The sequence below is a fragment of the Guillardia theta genome (assembly GCF_000315625.1).
Source record: "Guillardia theta CCMP2712 unplaced genomic scaffold GUITHscaffold_114, whole genome shotgun sequence".
Lineage (NCBI taxonomy): Eukaryota > Cryptophyceae > Pyrenomonadales > Geminigeraceae > Guillardia > Guillardia theta.
This window is the reverse complement of record NW_005434560.1, coordinates 71627-90499: the sequence shown is the minus strand read 5'-3', so window position 1 is coordinate 90499 and position 18873 is coordinate 71627. Positions and strand designations below refer to the sequence as shown.

The following is an 18873-nucleotide window of genomic DNA, read 5'->3' as shown; positions in this document are numbered from 1 at the left end:
TCGGATATGGAATGATCAAAAAGCCACAAATATATGCAAAATATAAATTTTAACGGTTTTCAACGGTTTAACGGTTTAACGGTTTTCAGATTCTGGCCGGGGGGGGGCCTTCCCTGGGGCCTGGACTCTATTAATAATTATAAAATCACTCAATTTAGTACCACAGAATAACCCACCCTCGTATATAGTTAATTGTAGGGGTACTGGTTCATCATATCTGTATTCACAATCATGCTGTCCTCCACCGGGCGCTCGCCCCATGTGTATCCCTATATAAAACTGTTTGTGAGTGTGTGTGTGAGTGTGTTTGGATATATATGAAATACGGGGAATGCAACAGGCACATGGGAATGATGCTCAGCGAGGATGACATCTATGCAAAGTTGGACACTGCTCATGATCTGTACCAGAAAATGATGAAAGAAATGCAAGATGATCTAAAACAAATTTTGCAAGTGGATCTATTAAAGATAAATCAAGCTTTAGATTCAATCATTGAGAATCTGGACAATAACATTATGACCATTGAACAGTATGCGAATAATCTTGATGCGATCATTGATAAAATAGTTAAATTCAGAAATGCGAATTTCGTTACAAATGGATCATTGAATCGAACCCTTAGTTATTTGACTAAATCCTTGTATGCTTATTACGAAGAATTAAACGAACGTGGAAAACTTTTTGATATCGTACAGAAACGAAAGAATGATATATTGAACGTAACTTCAATCGGCATAGAGAATCATATAGGTGCTTTGTTGTATATCCATTCATTGGATGACCCATATATGATAATGAATTACAGATTGTCTCATCTCGATAAAATAATACGTGGAATGAAAGATATGGAAAAAGAGATCAACAAAAGATTCGGAATGAAATTTAATTACAGCAACTTTTTGGATAACATACAGCAGCATACTTCAGGAGATCATTTTCATTTCATCATGATGTTCGCTCTTAAACAACCAGACAAGACCTAAAACGAAGCTTGATCCTTCAATTACGATCTCGGGTCATTGGTTTGCGTGACTCCCAAGAAAGACCCCGAGGGGGAGTTGACGGACTCCCGGTAGTTGAAGCTCTGCTGGATCCCGTCGGCGCGTGTGTAGGTTGTGTTGTTCTTGATGAGCTCGATGGAGAGAGCGAGGGAACGGATTCGCTTCTTCTTCTTCTCTTGCTCCATCACCATGCTTTGTGGGGAGTGAAGCCTGCCCCTAGTTCTTTTTTTCCCCGTGTTTTTTTTTCTTTTTTTTAATACCAAAAAAAAAGGTTTTCCCTCCAAGTAGCCCGTCCCGCCACCGCCCGTCCAAGACTATTCCCGCCACGCGAGAGCAGCATGCCGATTAACAAGAGCAACCGCCCCGAGTCCGATGCCTCCATGGAGGTTGAGGATGTTGTAGAAGCTACCCCAGGATCCATCCCAGGAGCCACCGTCAACACGGAGCTCCTGGTCCCCGAGCCGCTCCTCCACCCCAGCAACCTGTGGCTGGAGGGGCTGGTGCTCCCCTCCCCGGAGGACCGCCACGAGAACCTCCCCACGGTGATCGCGATGGTGGTGGACCCGGTGTACTGCCGCCTGGGGGTGTTCAACCAGGCGAAGACGATGTCGGGCGGCGATTCCAGGTCGTTGCCGAGCCACTTTGTGGTGCTGGCGCCCTTCTCCGCGGGCTGGGGCAAGGCGCCGCTGGAGGACAAGCCGCTCAAGAACGCCGAGTTCCTGAGTGAGATCCATGTCGATGCGGACGGGAGGCGCGGCCTGATGATCTACTCCTTCGACAAGCACGAGAGCAACCAGCAGTACAAGGGCGCCGTAAGGAAGGACGTCGCTACCCTGGTCCAGTCGGGCTGCACCCTGCGGCTCTCGACGACGACAAAGACCTTCGAGTTCGAGAAGCAGAACAAGAAGACCGGGCAGAGGGCGCTGTTCCCGGATGTGGACACCATCCACCCCTTCACGCTCGTCAAGCTCTTTCTCAAGCCGAACAATGCGACGAAGGTCGACACTCCGGGGGACGTGGTCACGATCAAGAGCATCGAGATCATCCCGCTCACGCTGTACTCCTTCGTACCCGCGATGGGTGATTTCCCCGCCACCTTCGAGGAGCAGAAGACCATCACGGAGGTGTGCAAGACCTACGCCCCCGAGGGCTGCCGCCCCTGCTCCAACTACCTCTTCAGCAACGGCGGGGAGGTGATGCTCCTGAGGAGCGTCTCTTGTCTCCTCCGGGCCTCAGTCGATGAGGACGGCGCCGGCGTCACGATCTCGAACGCCTGCCTCGACTTTGAGATGGGCAAGTCCATGATCGACGAGGTGCGCATCGACGGCCCCACGCTGATGCGGTACACGAACTGCTCCACCGTGAAGCGCGCGTGCCAGCTGCTCGAGGTCGCCGCGAGTTGCGGTTGCCTGCAACTGATGGTCGTCAAATCCTGGGTCTCCTACAAGGTTGATGAAGACACGTGGAAGAAAAGGCTCGTTTACCGCGCCGCCCCTATCATCGACTTCCTCCGTCTGCTCGGCATCGACGTCTCTGCCGGCACGGACGACGACGTGCTCCGCTTCCTCCTCCACGCCCCCCAGACCCGGGACAGCACCGTCGTGATCCGCAAGGACGGCAACGCCAAGATCAGCTTCGACGCGGTGCGGCGCTGCCTCGTCCACGAGACCCACCGCTTCTTCAACTTCGAGGAGGACGGCAAGGAGCTCAAGCGGGAGATCATCGTCCGGCTCGACCTCCGCATCCTGTCGGACCCTTCCAAGGAGCTCCCGGTCGACCCATCGGTGTCCATGGACTGGCAGCCCTACCACGCGTCCTACCCCGTCCCCAAGTGCTGCCGCGTCCACATCGACCTCGGACCCAAGCTCAACCCGGAGGGCTACGCCGTGGACCTCGACATGCAGGCCGTCCCCAACTACCTCTGCATGCAGCTCAACCTCTCCTCCTCCCGCGCCCCCTCCGTCCCCGGGATGGGGAACGCCGCCCAGGAGGCCAAGACCTGCCGCAAGAGGGCCGCGCCCAGCGTGGAGGACGCCGACTCGTTCTGAGTTTCTAAGTCTTTCTAAACTAACATGAGAGTAAAATTCGTAACGTTTATGATGATAATATGATATGGGAATCTACATGTAGAGGTTGCGGGCCGCCGAGTTCAGCGCGCCCGAGATGTCGTCGTCCTCCGAAAGCTCCGAGTCCGAGTCCATGCCGCCGTTGAACTGCGACGCTCCCGTCACCATGGCTTGTGGGTTGGCGTTCATGGCCCCCTCTGCCTTCTTCTCTTGCTTGAGCTGCTTGAGCTTGGGTGTGGGCAGCTTCTTGGCTTTGTTCTCGTTGCAGAGTATGATCCAATAATCCAGGTTGTAGCGCGTTGGCATGCCCGTGGCTGGATTCCACATGGAAACTTCATCAAAGTCACCTTCCTGTATATCTTTGGCTTCGATGGGCTTGCTGTACAATCTTGTCTGCCACTTTACAAGCTTGCCTTGCATGGCGAGTGCCTTGGCCTCGTTCATCATCCTCTCGTCGTATGCTTTACGCTTGGTCCATATGGCCTTCTGCTCCTCGGTGATGCCGGCCTTGCCGAGCTCCACCTCCGCGTTGCTCTTCAGGATGTAGAAGTGGACGTACTTCTTGTCGGCGTTCATGTTGTTGATGTTCACCATGTGGAGGTACAGGTAGTCACCGTCGTGAATGTTTGCCAGGACATCGACCCGGTCACTCCTCCAGATAGGCAATGCGTCGAGCTCCTGGGCCATCACCGACCCGTCTGCCTTGAAGATGATCTTGGGGTGGTCGATTTGGTGGTCCGCCAGGGCCTTCTTGAAGGTCTGGTAATGCATGTTCTCCTTGTTCCAGCTGCCTTTGTAGATCTTGCCATCTTGCTTGGAGTAGGTGGGCATGGCTTGTCACTCCCAGCTCTTCCGATACCGCTCCCCATGGCTTTAAATACGGACCAAAAGAGTGGGCGTGCCATTCTTCCCATTATTTCTTGGCTGCCTGACCTCTCTGATTCCCTTTCCCTTTTCCCTTTCCATTCCCTTTCCCTTTTCCCTTACCGTTTCCATTCCCTTTCCCTTTCCCCTTCCCTTTCCCCTTCTTTGTTTTGTTACTGCCCGGGGGTATTACACCGCGCTCTTTGGCGAGCTTGTGCGACGGGGTGTTTGCTGTATTGGCTTGTTTCTTCTCCTTCTTCTCCCCGGTCGGGTTCTTCGCGGCTGCCTTCAGTGCCTTGGCAAGGGATGTGTTTGTATTGCCACGGACACGGATGGTCTTATTGAATAGAAGTAGACCTTTGATCAAAGCTATCATTTTCTTCGTGGTTGGGGTTATAGTAGTTTCATATGCATTCTCTAGCATGGTAATCGTTTTTTTGATCATACGCTCCTTGATTTCGTTGTATTTCTCTGTCATTTTAAGCAATGTTTTGATCTCTTCCCTCTTTTCGGGTGTCTTGGTCTCTAACTTGGCTCCAAGGTAGGCCTGGACGTTGATCGAGTCCAAGTCGAGTGGGGCGGAAAATGCAGAACCAATCATGCTGAACTGACTGCCTCCTGCTGGTGCCATTGGCACATCAGGATTCGATGATCCACTTAAGTTATTAATGGTTTTGATTGTTTGCTCAATGTTCTTGTCTGTGATCTTGAGGTTGACCAGCCTCTTGTTAAGTTGGATCAGTGTCTGGTTGGGGTCGAAGGGTGTGCGGACCTTTCCAAGGAAGATAGATGGTTGTATCTTCAGAACTGTGATGATTGAAAATTCTGAATTGTCGTCCCATAGAGGACTGTGATTTAAAAATCCACTAGGTAGAAGATCAATCGTTGCTCTTCTTTGACTATCGGAAATTACGATATCCATGTAACCCTGGTTTACCTTTTTCCTTTGATCATCCATTAGTATTTTCAGCTCGTTTTCCTTCGCATTTGTTGTTTGATTTTCACTCATCGCTTGCAATATCTCATTTTTCTTGTCTGATATTTCTTTCTTGAATCTTTTGCTTATTTGACTTTTTTCACCAATGTATTTGTTCAGTTGGTCTTTGATGGCCGGGTTTTTCCTCGCCAGCTCAGTGTATGAGATCAGGTCGATCTTCTGACCGTCGTTGTACAGGTACATCGTACAACCGTGCCCTTTCCGACGCGTGTGCGATGATCTTTAAATATGCGGCAGGGTGCATCGACACCGTGCAGCAAGTCCTTTTAGGCTCAATCCACGGAGGTCGCTGGGGGAGGGGACGAAGGGGGAGGGGAGGGAATGAAGCAGGTCGACCTCACCCGCAACCAGCTGGTGGTGGCGGGCAAGGCCTGGGAGCATGAGCGGAGCCCGTGCTGCCGTGACATGATCCGGCACCTGGTGAGGAGGGAGTGCTACTGCAGCTGGTTCCAGCCGTCGGGCGGGGGGCTGCAGGACCAGTTCCCGGCGATCCGGATGGGGGAGAGTTACTACACCCTGAGCCTCAGGATCCAGAAGGCCATGTTCCGGCACGTCCGCCTGACGAAGGGCTTCCGCAACGTCGAGCGCCTTCCCGACGGGAGGCTGAAGCTCCGCATCCCCACGCAGCTCCTCGTGGAGAAGAAGCGCACTGCAACGCGGTTTACCGTGAGTCGTTGGGAGGGGTGTATTTAGAATCTGCGCGGGTGACGATGAGCTACAGGTGATGCGCTCCAAGTCGGGCGCGCCCTGTGGGGTCGGGAAGCCGTCCTACTCCAAGCGCGTCAGGCTGGAGCGCAAGGCCGAGGCCTCCGACCTCATCGACCTCACCGACATCATCAACGGCATCCTCGGCCCCGCTGCTGCCGACTCCCGGCCTAGCTACACCGCCTTTTTCTTATCCGAGGCCGAGACCGCCGAGCACGTCGTCCAGCACCTCTTCCGCGAGTGCCCCACCCTCACCCGCGATCGGATGGAGTTTGTCAGGTCCATGACGCGGTTGTATGATAAGATCGTTCAAAACTAATTTTACTTATTTAACAAGTCTAGTGCATAGCGTATCTGTCTAGCATCGAGGAGCTCAGCTTCCCGTCCCCGCCGTAGACCGGGACGCGGATGCCGATGGTGTCGTAGGGGTATGGATGGAAGGGGCTGCGCATGTACTTCTTTGAATTTTCTAAGTCTTGAAAAGCCCTCTCCGCCTCTCGTCTGGCGGCATGCTTCGCATGATTAGCTTCAGCCTCATCTTTTCTTTTTTTAGTTAGTTTTTGAATCTCCTCTGTACTCATGTGTCGAAGTCCGTGTGGGTCCTTGTTGATCAGGTTGTTCACATGTTTGCCGGCATTCATGACTTTTTTTCCCGCACCCTTGAGCCAACCATCGGTTCCATCCTTATTCGTCCAGAAACCCTGGAAGCACGGCAGGTGGTGGATCAGCGCGGGGTCGGCGGCGATGACGCCCTTCATCGCCTGCCACAGGCCGTCGCGGAGGTGGGCGTTCATGTCATCGAGGACATCCGGGTCCTGCATGATCGTGAGCTTCAGGTGGGTGAGGTCCGCGGGGGAGACGGTCCTGCAGCCACGGATGGAGGCACCGAAGTGATTGCTTGCAGTGGCTGCAGCAGGCTGGTTTTCCTCCGATTCTTCCTCGGAAGTTTCATCTCCTTCCTTCGTCTTCTTCTTAAGTTTTTCCCTTATATAATCGGCGGCTTTCGTCGCCTTATCCTTTGCATAATCGTAAGCTGCCTTCCCTTTCTTCTTTAACCAATCCACCAATCCCGCCAGCGTATGCCTATCCAACCTATCCAGGATGTCGGGATTTGCGGAGATGAACTCCTTGACGTCCTCCCAAAGCTGCCCCTGCAGGTGGTCGTCGATGAGGTCGAGGACCTCCGGGTTGGACGAGATAGAGCTCATGAGCTCGAGATGGGAGTCAAGGGTAGGAAGGGTAGAATGACAGCGGTAGCGTTCATGGAACGGTTGATAGAAGTACCCAGGTTGCGGTGCCAGCAGGGCCATGGCGGTCGGGCGGGCACTTCTGCGCAGGGGGGCGAGGCAAGTCCTTAAATGGTACGATCGGGTGTTGCGGAATTCCATCTTTCTCTTACATTCATTAAACAAACTTTCGCATTCTACACCAACCCCTGGTACGCAAAGATGTCCTTCTTGACCCACTCCGTCACACTTAGGGTGATCACGAGGGTGAAGACGAGCAGGAGCACAGCCGTCTGCTTCATCGCCGTGACCGTGTGGATGTTGAGCGCTGCCCTGTCATTGATGAAATCGGGGAGCATGTACACGGCAAACAGCCCGAACACAAAGTACAGCCAGTTGTAGAAGAGGATGTAGCTGTAGGCCGTGATGCTCTCCGTGGGCACTGCCGTGAAGATGAGCGCGACGAGGATGAAGAGCTGCACGTACGTCACCATGTCCTTGTACCCCTGGTAGTGGTCGTACACGGCGGATCCCTTCATGCCCAGGTCGCCAGAGAGCCTCAAGGACCGCGTCCAGAACGACGTCATCCAATCGTTCGACATGCTCACGACAGTGAAGAAACCGACGAGCACGGCGTAGTAGTACAGGATGCCGTTGTCGGTCCACTGGCGCGTCAGCACCGTCCCGATCGAGAGCGCGACCATCGCCGGGACCAGCATCACGTCCAGCCAGAGCTGCTCGAGCTGCGCCTGCGAGTTCAGCGAGTCCGAGACCTTGTAGACCGTGGCGTCATTGGCATCCCTGTACGCAATGGTGTAACTGTCATGCTCGCCGTTCACCATCATCCGCAGGGCATCGACGATGTGGGTCTTGCTGCTCTGGTAGAAGTACGGAATGACGAGGACAAACAGGATGACCAGGAACACAGACATCAGGGACAGCGTGGTCACCGGGTCGAAGTTGCAGATGTCCTGGTCGCAGGAGTTCTTGATGCCCAGGAAGAGGCCCGTGAAGACGATCACCACGATAAAGGTGAGGACGAAGTATAAGACGAGTTTCCGGAGCAAGGACTTGGATTCGTCAAGGGCTGTCTTGGGATCAACGTTATTTTTAATCATTGTCTTGATCGTCTCCGAGTTGCTGCTGTGCAGGAAGTTGGCCATGACGATGGCTGAGGTGGCGACGAACATGAAATAGTAGAAATAGTAGAGGGGTCGGTACGCCGTCTTCACAACGTCGTACTGGTATGGCATGTCGCCCTCGTAGGCGCAGAAGTGGATCATGTCCTTCACCTCAGATAGGGTCGGCGATGTGGTCTGCGTCGACACCCAGGTGTTGCCCAGGGCGTGGGCCACCTGCGCGATGCAGTTGCAGCCACCCGGGACCCACACGGAGTTGTTGACCGAGACACCCGCCAGGGTGTAAGGGTCGTGCTGGTGCGGGACGTGCTTGTCGGTGATGTACTGGTCGCACTTGGCCCAGTGCCACAGGGCCTGCACTCGCGACGAGGAGGTGGAGCCGGTGGTGATGGCCTTGAGTGCATCCTCCAGCCCCCCGTACTCGTTCCAGGGGCGCAGGGTGTGCGTGACGATGCTGGTCGGGAACTCGCGGGTCTTAAAGTCCAAAATAAGAGAGGTGATGGCGAGGGCGACGGTGGCAGCGAATAGGAGCGCGGCGATGTACCCATTCACGATCTTCCAGCTGTGGTTTATCGCAAACACGTGGACGATCGCGTTCTTGTCGTCTTCATCGGCCTTGTTCGAGGTATTGTAAGGTGAATAGGGTGCGTCGAAAGCGGGCGTCCCGGGATAGGTGGGCTTCTTCACCACCACCATGCGTGCCCCGTTTCTCGCGCCCCGCAATGTCTTCTTTAATACTACGCATCAATGAAGCTAGGACGAGTGGGTTACGGAAGGGATCTTTAATGGAGAATCAAGGCAGCATGGCATCCCTTGATGTACCTACCTCACCTCTCCAGTCTAGGACGGTTGACGCCCCATCCCGCCGCGCCGGATTTGATCCGCTTGTACCCGAAGGTCTTGGAGTACGGGTCCGGGTGGTGGTCCTGGGCGTTCCAGTAGTGGAGTGTCCAGAGGGCGTTGCTCGCGTGGCTCCTGAGGTAGTTGACGTCCGGGAGCTTCGCCACGGTCCCGGCGCTCATCTGCCCGCAGCCCCTGACCCCGCGGATGATGCGCTCCTCCTCCTCGCGGCGCAGCTCCCTGGCCACCCCCTCACGGGTGGCGGACTGGTTGACCCTCAGGCTGACGCGCTTCTCGTAAACCAGTGCATACAGGACGGCGGAGGCCAGGGAGATGACGGAGACGTCGTCGTCGTGGCTGTCCTCGGTGCCCTGGATCAGGGCAAGGAGCGGGACGATGGCGCGGCGGTTGGCCCACACCCGGACGGGCCCCACGGTGGGCAGGCCCTGCGTGTAGTCGCAGCCGGTGAGGATGGTGAAGAGCGCCAGCACGGAGCACGCGTTCGGCCTCCCCCCCGTCAGCGGCCCGACGTCGCGGCAGAGGACCTGCGCCAGCCGGTTGATGTGGACGTACTCGTGCTCCATCCTGCCCGAGGCTGACTTCTCGGGAGTGTCTCCCCTCGCATTCACCCGGATGCGGTACACCGCGATCTGGGGCACCGGTAGCCCACCCCGGCACAGCCGCTCGACGTGAACGAGGGCCATGGGTACGTAGTCGCCGTCGATGGCGTCGATAACCATGTCCCCAAGGTGCGTGTAGGAGGTGAACTTCACATCGCTCTCTCCCTTCAGGTCCGCGTGGGTGAGCTGGAAGGGGCGGCAGGTCCCGTTGGGGAAGTGTTCGATAGGGGCTTCGTTGTGGTCTATGATGAGCCTCTGGTCTGCTTGGAGGGTCAAGTACCCCGGGAGCTTCGTCTTGATGTAGTCAATGACCCGGGACTTGAAGAGCCGATTCCGGATCGCTCCCTCCCAGTCCTCCGGGATGATGGGGGGGAGGCAGTCCCCGCTGGCGAAGCTGAAGCTCGACACCTTGCGGTTGCGCTTGTGCTGCGTCATGCCCTTGCAAGTCGGGACGTGCTCATAGTTGTCGAAGGCCAGGACCACGGTCTTGCAACCGGACTGGAAGTGCCTCCTCACGCAGCTCACGAACTGGCAGGAGAGGAAGCCCTCCCACGTGTTGATGCTGGATGGCTTCATCAGCTTGATCTGCCCGTCGATGAAGGCCACGGTGGGTGAGAAGGGCAGCCCCTTGCTGAAGGCGTCCCTCGCCACCTCCTTCCACAGCTTGATCCACTCCGAGTTGATCGTCATTCGATTTTTTTTGCATTGGACTGTGCCAAGCGACGCCCGTCCCCACTGGACCCAAAAAAAAGAAAGAAAAAAGAGAAGAAACAAAAAATCACGACGCACCATCTTCTCCGTATCGTCACTGCACAATGGTGTGTATTTAACATGATGGTATTGTTGAGAAGGGCAAGGATTATGGGCAAGTGGCTCAAGATCAAGGATGAGACAGGGATACCCAAAGAAGATTTAGAAAAGCTCCATGCGCTTGAATCCAACATTGAAGAGCTTAATCAAGCTGTCATCAAGCTGTTGTACAGTTCTACTGTGTCCACCAGGAAGAAGAAGCTAGAATATATCATCTGTTTCTTCCAGACACTATTGAATGTCCTGCAGCTGGAAAAGATATTCCCAATGCGTTACACACTCATTGACAGTGATAACTTCCGTAACTCTCTGGAGGTCCGGGTAGACTGCATGAAGATCGTGGATATTCACATGCAGAACTGCGCCCCCATCATGATGAGCTTCTTTGATGGGATCACCAATGTTGACAATGACGATGGCACGGCGCAGATCAACGAGGTCTTTGACCAGTTTGGCCAGCTGCTCCAGACTTGCAAGGATCTGGATGATGTCTTCAATGAAGTACACTCCAAGTATCAGTCCACACACACGGCCTACAAAACCAGCATAGGTGATCGAACCATGTTCGACAAACTAAAGGAGTGCATCTCAGAGATCACCGATAAGGTCCGCGATGCTGACATGGGACCCCGCCTCAACAACACGAAGCGCATCCTCTGGAGGACAATGACCTGCGTGCAAAGAATGATGCCCGAGGCGCAAGATCTTCTTTTTTGAGCCCGATGGTGTATAAGACGGGCGGGGCTACCGACCGGACCCAAGTAGGATGGTGCACTGGAGGTACGCATTGCGGTACCTTTCCGCGACGTATTTAGCAAGGGTGCAGCCCGGCTATTTTGATTCGGAGGACGGTGAGACGGGACATGGGATACCGTCCCATCATGCTTCCCACGCTCACCCTTCTGGGAACATTCCAGGCAGCAGCCGCGTACTTCTTGAGCCTCTCCGACCAGGGTATGCCGACGGCAGTGACGGCGGAGGGACAGAGGTTGATCCGGTGGACAGGCGGGGACACACACCAGCTCCTCCGCTCCAGCCGCGGCGTCCGGATCAACGAGAGGGGAATCCTGTTCATCCGAGCCGACGGGATCCGGACGGAGGGGTGGGAGGCAATCCCGTGCCGCCCGGGCCCGTCATCCCTGTGCACCACTGACGGGGAAGCCGCTTCTTCCCGATCGGCTCGACCTTCATCTCGGGGAACGTGTCAGGCGTGTCTCCCGAGATCTACCCGATTGCGGAGGTAGGATGTAGCTCGGCGGGGACGGGAAGGATCATTGTCAACCCAGCGGGGGTCTACGACGTCTCCGTCTGCGACGCGATCGGGGAGAGGCTGGATGTGCTCTGGGATGGGGAGCGCACCTACCACCGCAGGATGGCCACCCCGACCTGGCTCTACGTCGTCATCAGCCTCACCAGCATCTACCTCGTCAGCTGCACCGCCCAGAACCTCTCCCATCTGTTATTCCAGGACCAACAGAAGACAACCACCCCGGTACACCCGGAATCGTACCTCCGCTGGACCGCCCGCGCCGTGGAGGTCGGAGGGGTTGCTACCACCGTGGGACTCTCCGTGGGGTACACCCTCGCTGGAAGCGAGCTCGTCCTCAACGAGGAGATCGCATACGCCGTCGTCATGATCGTCTACATCGCCATACACTTCGCTGTACTCAGCTACAAGGTCCTGACCACAGACGTAAGGCACCGCGTCGCCCACTTCCTCACCTTCAACCTGAACACAGGGATACTTCTCTTGCTCACCCAGAGCGTGTACAAGACCCTCGCGAATCCATACGTCGGGATCCTCCTCGTCATGCTCACCCTAAGAAGCTTCTATAAACTCCTGGAGCTCCAGGTCGGGAGATGGGCGGAGGGGAAGGATGTCCGGAGCGACGAACTGGCGTGCGAGACCCTGCTGCTCCTCTTTGATGCCACCGTCGTGGCCTTGACCCACTACGTCGGGTTTCGGAGGTCGTTCCTCTTCCCGTTCGAGGGGGATGCGAGCTTCGTGGTGGTCTGTGTGTTCGCTTGGTTTGTTTCTAGGTTTGTTATTAAAGATTTGTAGAGTATGTTGAATATGAAAAATATGAGATGTACAGCGCTATTGTCGCTTTCAGTGTTGTGGTCTTGCATTCAGTATTGTGGCGCTGTAAACGTCGACCAATGGGAAATCACCTTTTGTCTCACTAGCTGCTGTACAGGTACCGGGGTGGTATCAATCAGTAGATCAGGTTTGTGGGAATTATGTGGATGCGCTGCTAATTACTATAGAATCTCAGGACAGAACGCGTGCGGGGCATGTACTACCTGTACTGGCGACAACTATCAAACAGGGATTTGTATTAGTATTTACCAAACTACGTGCGCTGCTTGTTATCAATGTAGTTCAAATGAATATGAAACAACTGCCTGTAGAGCTAATGGAGCTAGTACTAACCGTCAATGTACTACTTGTCGGAGTGGATGTGGTGCAGATACATATCAAAGCAAAGACTGCCAAGAGGGCGCAGTAACTCAGAACCGCGTGTGTACCGATTGTCGAGGAGCATGTGAGACAGGGAAATACCAATTCAGAGACTGCCAAGAGGGTGGAGTAACGCAGAACCGTGTGTGTAATGATTGCCCTGTATGTGATACTGTGAGTGGGCTGGTTGTCGAATACAGATCGGGATGCACGGGAACCAGCTCCGGGACATGTACTGCTTGCACATCATGCAATGGCTACCAGGAGGGATATGGAAACCAGTATACCACCGGATGTAGCGGCATAAACGGGCCAGGGACCTGCGATTGGTGCATCAATCGAGCACAAAAATGTTCTGCTACGGAATGGTTGAAAGACTGTGGTGGTTTTAACCCTGGGACCTGTACATCCTGTACGACTGCCACGAACAAGTACTGTCCAGAAGGACAATACAGAAATCCAGACTACGTTTGTTCGAGAGGTTTGTCCGACATCGAATGCATCGACTGCGCCTGTGCAAATCCGAATGAGGTGAAGATAGGCTGTGGGGTAGATGGCGCCGACACTTCACGTGCATTCAGTGTGGGCACATGTGTACCATGCCCGGAGACATGCCTCTCTATGGGCGTTTACAACCAGTATGTCCCCAATTGTGGCACATCACAGGTCTGCCAGCAAGGAAGCTCCTGCAGAATAGCCAATGACGGGGGTTATATCTACTCCACTGCATACCACGTCTTTGATACGGTATGTGCACCCAAGACTGCCTCCATGCTCTCGCAGCAGTATCAATCGGATGGCATGACCCCCACGATGACCTGGATCGAACACGAGTATTGTATGTCCCCCTTCGAACGCTACTGTACTGTGAACCGCATCATCATGACCACGATCGTGTCGGGCGGGTACGCCTTTGCACAGTGCGCCTGCCGTGCGGGGTACTACGTGAAGTACCAGAGCAAGGACGCATTGACGGAAGAGGAGACGAACTGCCTGACGTATCAAGGGGAGTTGCTGACCGCGTATTACATGTGTGCCCGCTGCCCCTCCCACACGTACTCCACGGACTACGACATCGGGTGTAAGTTCTGCCCCCTCGGACAAGAGCCCAACCAACAGCAAACGGCGTGCAAAGACTGTCCACGTGGGACGAAGCTACAGCTCCTCCCGGACCAGGGCACCAACGTCGTGTATGTCTGTGTCCCGTGTGAACCCGGCACGTACCAGGACGGTGCCCCGGAGATTGACTACTGCAAGCCCTGTCCCTTTGACCAGTATTCCGGCTACGGTGAGTCTTCCTGCCACTACTGCGACGGAGCGACGAACCACTCCATCGACAGCGTCCACTGTGTACAGTCCTGCGGTGGCTTCTGCGAGTACTGGAACTCCGTCACCCCGTATACCAAATACAGCGGGGACAAGGTGTGCCCGGACCGGGAGCCTACCAGCACCTGTGTGGACTGCGGTTCACCTGTTTGCGCTGTCTTGAAGCAGAGCCCCACCCACACTGTCACGGACGAGTGCAAATATTGCGTTGCCTTGGGCTTCGATAGCACCACGAAACAGGATGTGGGGCAGGGCTTGCTCTTCGTGAACCAGTCGGATGTGCCGGGCTTCAGCTACCTGTCGTGCGCAGCCCTCCCCTTCGAGGTGTGCAACACTGCATTCCGCACGGAGCTGTCCAACGACCCGCAGTACGCCCTCTTCGGGAGGTACGACTGCCAGGGGTTCAGCCGCGGGGAGGGCAACCCGACTCCAAGGTACGGGAGCTGCTTCGACTGCTACTCGCTGGCCTCCACCTGCCTTGCCGGGGAGTACGTGGCATCGTGCCAGTGCAGCGACACATCCGCAGGGACCCAGGCGGCCTGCACCCCCCAGCAGCACTGCCAGACATGCTTCCCTGTCGTCTCTCCCAATGCCGTCATCTACAAAGCCACGGAGAGGCTGTCCTGCCAGGTCACCTGCCAGCAGGGTTACACCGGCATATCTCTCGAACAAGTCTGCACGGAGCCCTGCGGGGACGCACCGACCTGCAGCGGGGTAACGTTCCCCATTCCCTGCTCCCCACCGCGGAAGGCGTACTGCGAGGAGTGCATCAACACACACACGAACATCGACGGGATCATCGTGGGCGCGGGGGCGTATTCCATGGAAACCAACTGGATTGACAAGGTTTCAAACTCCCGGATCGGCAGCTTTGAGAACCTCATGATCCTCAAGCGGGCGGTGGCCTACGAAAACACCCTGTGCGTCAGGGGAACCAAGTTGTCGGGCAGATCAACGGGTTCGGGAGTGCCTCTTACAACTCGCTCGCAGATCCGCAGGTGTTCCTCTTCCCCACCCGCTGCTACTGGGACGGGGACCTGACTTGGCAGGACAACCTCCAGCTCCTACCCTTGGAGAACCGCTTCGTCCAACCGGGCACCCCGCAGTGGGAGACGGACGCGGTCGCGTACGCCATACCGCAGAACAACAACCAAATGGGCGACACGGTCCTCTTCTTAAAGCTATTCGCAGGTACAAAGACGCTGAGGATAGGCGCATTAGACCTGTCTTCCGCAGATGGAAAGATCAATGGTTGGGTCGTGTCTTTCCACTACAAGACGACGCAGAACGCAGAAGCACGGATCACACTCGGTAATTCCCTGACTATCACCCTTCAATCGCAGGCAATATGGGACATCGCCATCCTCACCGGCTTCGATTACTACTCATCTTCCGCGGTGCTATCGGTGGGTTTCACCCCCATCGTCTGGACGGACCTCTACCTCGACGAGTTCAGCGTGGTCCCCAACTTCCTGTACGGCGCCCCCACCTGCAATACAGCAGACGGCATCGAACTGTGTTCCGGTGCACAGCTCAATTTCCCGCACGAGGCCAACCTCCAGGAAATCTACGGCGAAGGCACACTCCCCGCCACCCTCCCCTTCGGGGTCCGGCAGTTCCACCTCGTCTTCACCCATGCGGCTATAGCCGGCAGCCTCTCCGTGTGGATGGAGGTCAATGACGAGAAGGTCCCGATCTGCACCAAGGACCTCTCTAGCAGCGTGTCGCTCCGGCACATCTGCACGCTCCCGGTGTACCTGAGCTGGCGGGGGACAGCGAAGTACCCCCTCGTCACGGAAGGCCCACCCGGCCTAGGGACAGGAAGCCTGCACCTCACCCTCCACCCGATGGCGTGCTCCTACCGCTGCCTCTTCAGTGAATACTTCTTCACAAACGACCGCTGCGTGCGCTGCAACACCACCTGCCTTCCCGGCTCGGCCTTCCAAGGCTGCAACCCGGACGGGACCCCGATATGCGTGACCTGCGCGGAGGCCCTTCCCGCCTTCGCCAGCTGGCTCCCCAATGTGTGCGAGTACGAGTGCTTCCAAGGGTACTACGCGGCCAACTCCAGCGCGTGCCTGGCATGCCCCACGTCGTCCTGCACCGTGGGCCAGCACCGGGCGGAGTGTCAGGCAGTCGTCGGAGCTCCCTGTCAAGAGTGCACAACCAAAAGGTCTACGATCGCAGCTTACGAAACGTTTGAAGAGTTCATCACGCCCGGTATACCCTTCGACTCGGATAACTGCATCACGCAGTGCGCGCAGGGCTCCTACCGCCGGGAGCCCAACTGCCTGCCGTGCCGTACCCTTCCATTCGCGGGATGGGAGCTGCGAAACTCCACCCCACATCGTACACTATCGTGCACGCAAGTCCAGAACGCGCTGGCCGTCGCCTGCGTGGGGCTGCAGCACGGGAGATACACGGGGTATGCCACCGGGATGGATGAGGATTGCCCAGTCGTGTGCGACGCGGGGTACTACCCGGCAACTTCCGAGGTGGCCTTTACGCTGCCGTTCTGGGAGGCTAAAACAAGGGCAGACAATAGGACGTTTTCAGAGAGGCGCTTCAACCTAACCGTCTGCAACCCCTGCATGGAAACGGCTTTATCAAACGGTGCCTACACTGCGGGCTGCTCCTACGTTTGCGATGTAAATTACGTCAAGAGCCCCACTGCCTCGAAGCCACAGAACTGCATCTACTGCCCTGGGAAGGCTTGCCTTCCAGGTGAGTACCAGTCCGGATGCCACCTGCAAGCCACCTGCCTCCCCTGTACTTCCTTGGCAGACCCCCACAGGGAGTATACCGCGGAGGGTCTCTTCGAAGATTCGGACTCCTGCCCCAACCAGTGCTCCACCTCGTACTGGTCACCTTCAGCGCTCACCAATTGCACAGCCTGCACCCCCGAAGCCTCTCTCTCATGCAACCTCTCTTCCAACTACATCCAGACCTGCACTCCCACCTCAGACGCTTCTTGCAGGCCCTGTTCGGTATCCTGTGACCCTGGATACTTCACCGCCGCCCCTTGCTCCGACTATGCGGACCGCGTCTGCGACCGGTGCCTGAACCCGCTCCCCCAGCACGCCAGATTCCTAGCGGAGTGCATCGTGGAATGCATACCAGACTATGTCAGGCACAACGCAAGTTACTGCGGCTTCTGCGACCCTAGGAGGGTGTGCGGGGTGGGTACCTACTTCGACGACTGCAAGGCCAGCAATTCCTATGAAGGATGCTCCCTGTGCCGCAACGGCCTCGAGCAGAACCACAGCGTCCTGTACCTTACCTCTGGTGAACCCTACCAGCCCTACTCCTGCACCTGGAGGTGCGCGGTGGGGACGGTGCTCGGGAGGAACGCCACGGGGGGGCTGGCCTGCGTCACCCGCGCCAGCGACATCATCCCAACCCCGGCACCGCTCCAGACGCCGCCCTCCTCGTGCCCCCCGGGGCAGTACCTCAGCCCGCAGCTCCTCTGCGAGCCCTGCACCAACGCCATCCCTCCGCAGTACGCCATCTGGACCTCCGGCTGCACGTGGATATGCACACCGGGGAGGATCGCGGTGCAGGACCCCATCCAGCAGCGCTTCACCTGCATGGTCTACGCCGACTACCTCGACATCGTGCTCAACACCCGCCGCGTGCTGATCCAGAACCCCTTCAACGACACCTACCGCCCCCACGTGATGGGCTACAGCCGGGAAGCGACGGGGCTCGCGGCGGCGGGGTTTGCCTGCCTCGTTGGCTTCGTCGGCATGGCCCTCGTGTGTTGTCGTTACAAGTGAAGGATATAAAACAGGTATTGCAAGGAAGGCATGAAGATGAAGTACGAGGCGGTGGTCACCAAGAAGAACCTCCGGAGGCTCTGGACAGAGGTGGCCTTCGGGGAGCTGCTCGTCTTGACACAGCTGGCGGCGGCGGCCTTTGTCATGCAGTACAGCGTCTTCTTCTACCTCATGTTCAGCAAGGGGGGGATCCGGAACTTCGACGCCCCGTACTGCCAGTCGCTCTTCTACATCAGCGACAAGCTCGCGGTGGACAAGGGCACGGCGAGCCTCATGGTCATCAGCGGCATTTTGTCCTGGGTAGTGCTCGGCATCATCAGCAGCCGCAACCACCTCCTCCTGAACCGCGGGGTGGTCACATGGCTGGCCCTCCTCGGCTACGCAAGCACCATCGCAGTTGTGCTCTACGACAACATTTCTGACCACGGAGACGTGCACCTCCTTGGGGCAGGGGTCCTGGCATTGACCTACATCTGGGCGCAGCTCAACTACAGCCTGTCGGTATTCGAGTATGGGAGCATATCGAAATTCACCGCCTACGCCACCGCGGCGTTGACCTGCCTCTGCATTGTCTTCTTCGCCGCCTTTGGGATCGTCTACATCGCCTTCAACAACATGGCAGACCCCTGTATGAGCAACGTGATTATACTCGAGTATATCGTCTACCTCCTCATCTCACTCAACAACATCGTCATCTACACCGATTTCACCGCGGCGCACGCGTACGTGAAACTATGCCCAAAGCAGTACGCACACATAGTGGAGTACGTCGTGAAGGACCAGGATATTCCCACGGGGAAGCCTGTGATGGGAGGGAAAGGCATGGCAAGGCATGTCTGAAACACGCGGAAGTATAAGAAACACACTCTCAATTTTAATAAAAAAAAAGAAACAGTAGGAAGAATGATCCCTGTCCTGGCCTACGTCGCCCCGATGGTGCTTGCCGTCATGGGCTCAGTAGCGCTGATGGTGTGCTACCAGACACTGAGGCTCGTCGTCCCTGACGCGGAAGAATTCCAGAGAGACCCGCCTATCTTCA

General features: G+C 56.3%; 9 protein-coding genes across 9 annotated transcripts in view; 4 read left to right on the top strand and 5 right to left on the bottom strand.

Annotated features, from left to right (window-relative positions):
* GUITHDRAFT_117649 (hypothetical protein) overlaps window positions 1-134 on the top strand; it is a gene marked incomplete at both ends in the record, with an annotated part of 1218 nt that extends 1084 nt beyond the window's left edge. The window contains one exon of the mRNA XM_005823064.1: window positions 90-134. Coding sequence (XP_005823121.1) covers window positions 90-134 — 45 coding nt within the window. The remainder of the gene's footprint in view (window positions 1-89) is intronic.
* Window positions 135-1342: 1208 nt separating this feature from the next.
* Window positions 1343-3052, top strand: GUITHDRAFT_117648 (hypothetical protein; the record flags this gene model as incomplete). Its single annotated transcript, XM_005823063.1, has 1 exon — window positions 1343-3052. One exon carries the CDS (start codon window positions 1343-1345, stop codon window positions 3050-3052), a length of 1710 nt encoding a protein of 569 aa, XP_005823120.1.
* Window positions 3053-3124: 72 nt separating this feature from the next.
* Window positions 3125-3901, bottom strand: GUITHDRAFT_117647 (hypothetical protein; the record flags this gene model as incomplete). Its single annotated transcript, XM_005823062.1, has 1 exon — window positions 3125-3901. The coding sequence occupies one exon, from the start codon at window positions 3899-3901 to the stop codon at window positions 3125-3127; it is 777 nt and encodes a 258-aa protein (XP_005823119.1).
* An 82-nt stretch (window positions 3902-3983) lies between these two features.
* On the bottom strand, window positions 3984-5114 carry GUITHDRAFT_117646 (hypothetical protein; the record flags this gene model as incomplete). The annotated part of the gene is made up of 1 exon (XM_005823061.1): window positions 3984-5114. The coding sequence occupies one exon, from the start codon at window positions 5112-5114 to the stop codon at window positions 3984-3986; it is 1131 nt and encodes a 376-aa protein (XP_005823118.1).
* Window positions 5115-5252: 138 nt separating this feature from the next.
* GUITHDRAFT_117645 (hypothetical protein) lies at window positions 5253-5955 on the top strand (the record flags this gene model as incomplete). The annotated part of the gene is made up of 2 exons (XM_005823060.1): window positions 5253-5597; window positions 5653-5955. 2 exons carry the CDS (start codon window positions 5253-5255, stop codon window positions 5953-5955), a joined length of 648 nt encoding a protein of 215 aa, XP_005823117.1.
* Window positions 5956-5974: 19 nt separating this feature from the next.
* GUITHDRAFT_117644 (hypothetical protein) lies at window positions 5975-6844 on the bottom strand (the record flags this gene model as incomplete). The annotated part of the gene is made up of 1 exon (XM_005823059.1): window positions 5975-6844. The coding sequence occupies one exon, from the start codon at window positions 6842-6844 to the stop codon at window positions 5975-5977; it is 870 nt and encodes a 289-aa protein (XP_005823116.1).
* A 215-nt stretch (window positions 6845-7059) lies between these two features.
* Window positions 7060-8697, bottom strand: GUITHDRAFT_117643 (hypothetical protein; the record flags this gene model as incomplete). The annotated part of the gene is made up of 1 exon (XM_005823058.1): window positions 7060-8697. The coding sequence occupies one exon, from the start codon at window positions 8695-8697 to the stop codon at window positions 7060-7062; it is 1638 nt and encodes a 545-aa protein (XP_005823115.1).
* Window positions 8698-8828: 131 nt separating this feature from the next.
* GUITHDRAFT_145956 (hypothetical protein) lies at window positions 8829-10151 on the bottom strand (the record flags this gene model as incomplete). The annotated part of the gene is made up of 1 exon (XM_005823057.1): window positions 8829-10151. One exon carries the CDS (start codon window positions 10149-10151, stop codon window positions 8829-8831), a length of 1323 nt encoding a protein of 440 aa, XP_005823114.1.
* Window positions 10152-10322: 171 nt separating this feature from the next.
* On the top strand, window positions 10323-18674 carry GUITHDRAFT_145955 (hypothetical protein; the record flags this gene model as incomplete). Its single annotated transcript, XM_005823056.1, has 6 exons — window positions 10323-10877; window positions 11189-11373; window positions 11433-12286; window positions 12470-15016; window positions 15049-17813; window positions 17859-18674. 6 exons carry the CDS (start codon window positions 10323-10325, stop codon window positions 18672-18674), a joined length of 7722 nt encoding a protein of 2573 aa, XP_005823113.1.
* Window positions 18675-18873: the final 199 nt, after the last annotated feature.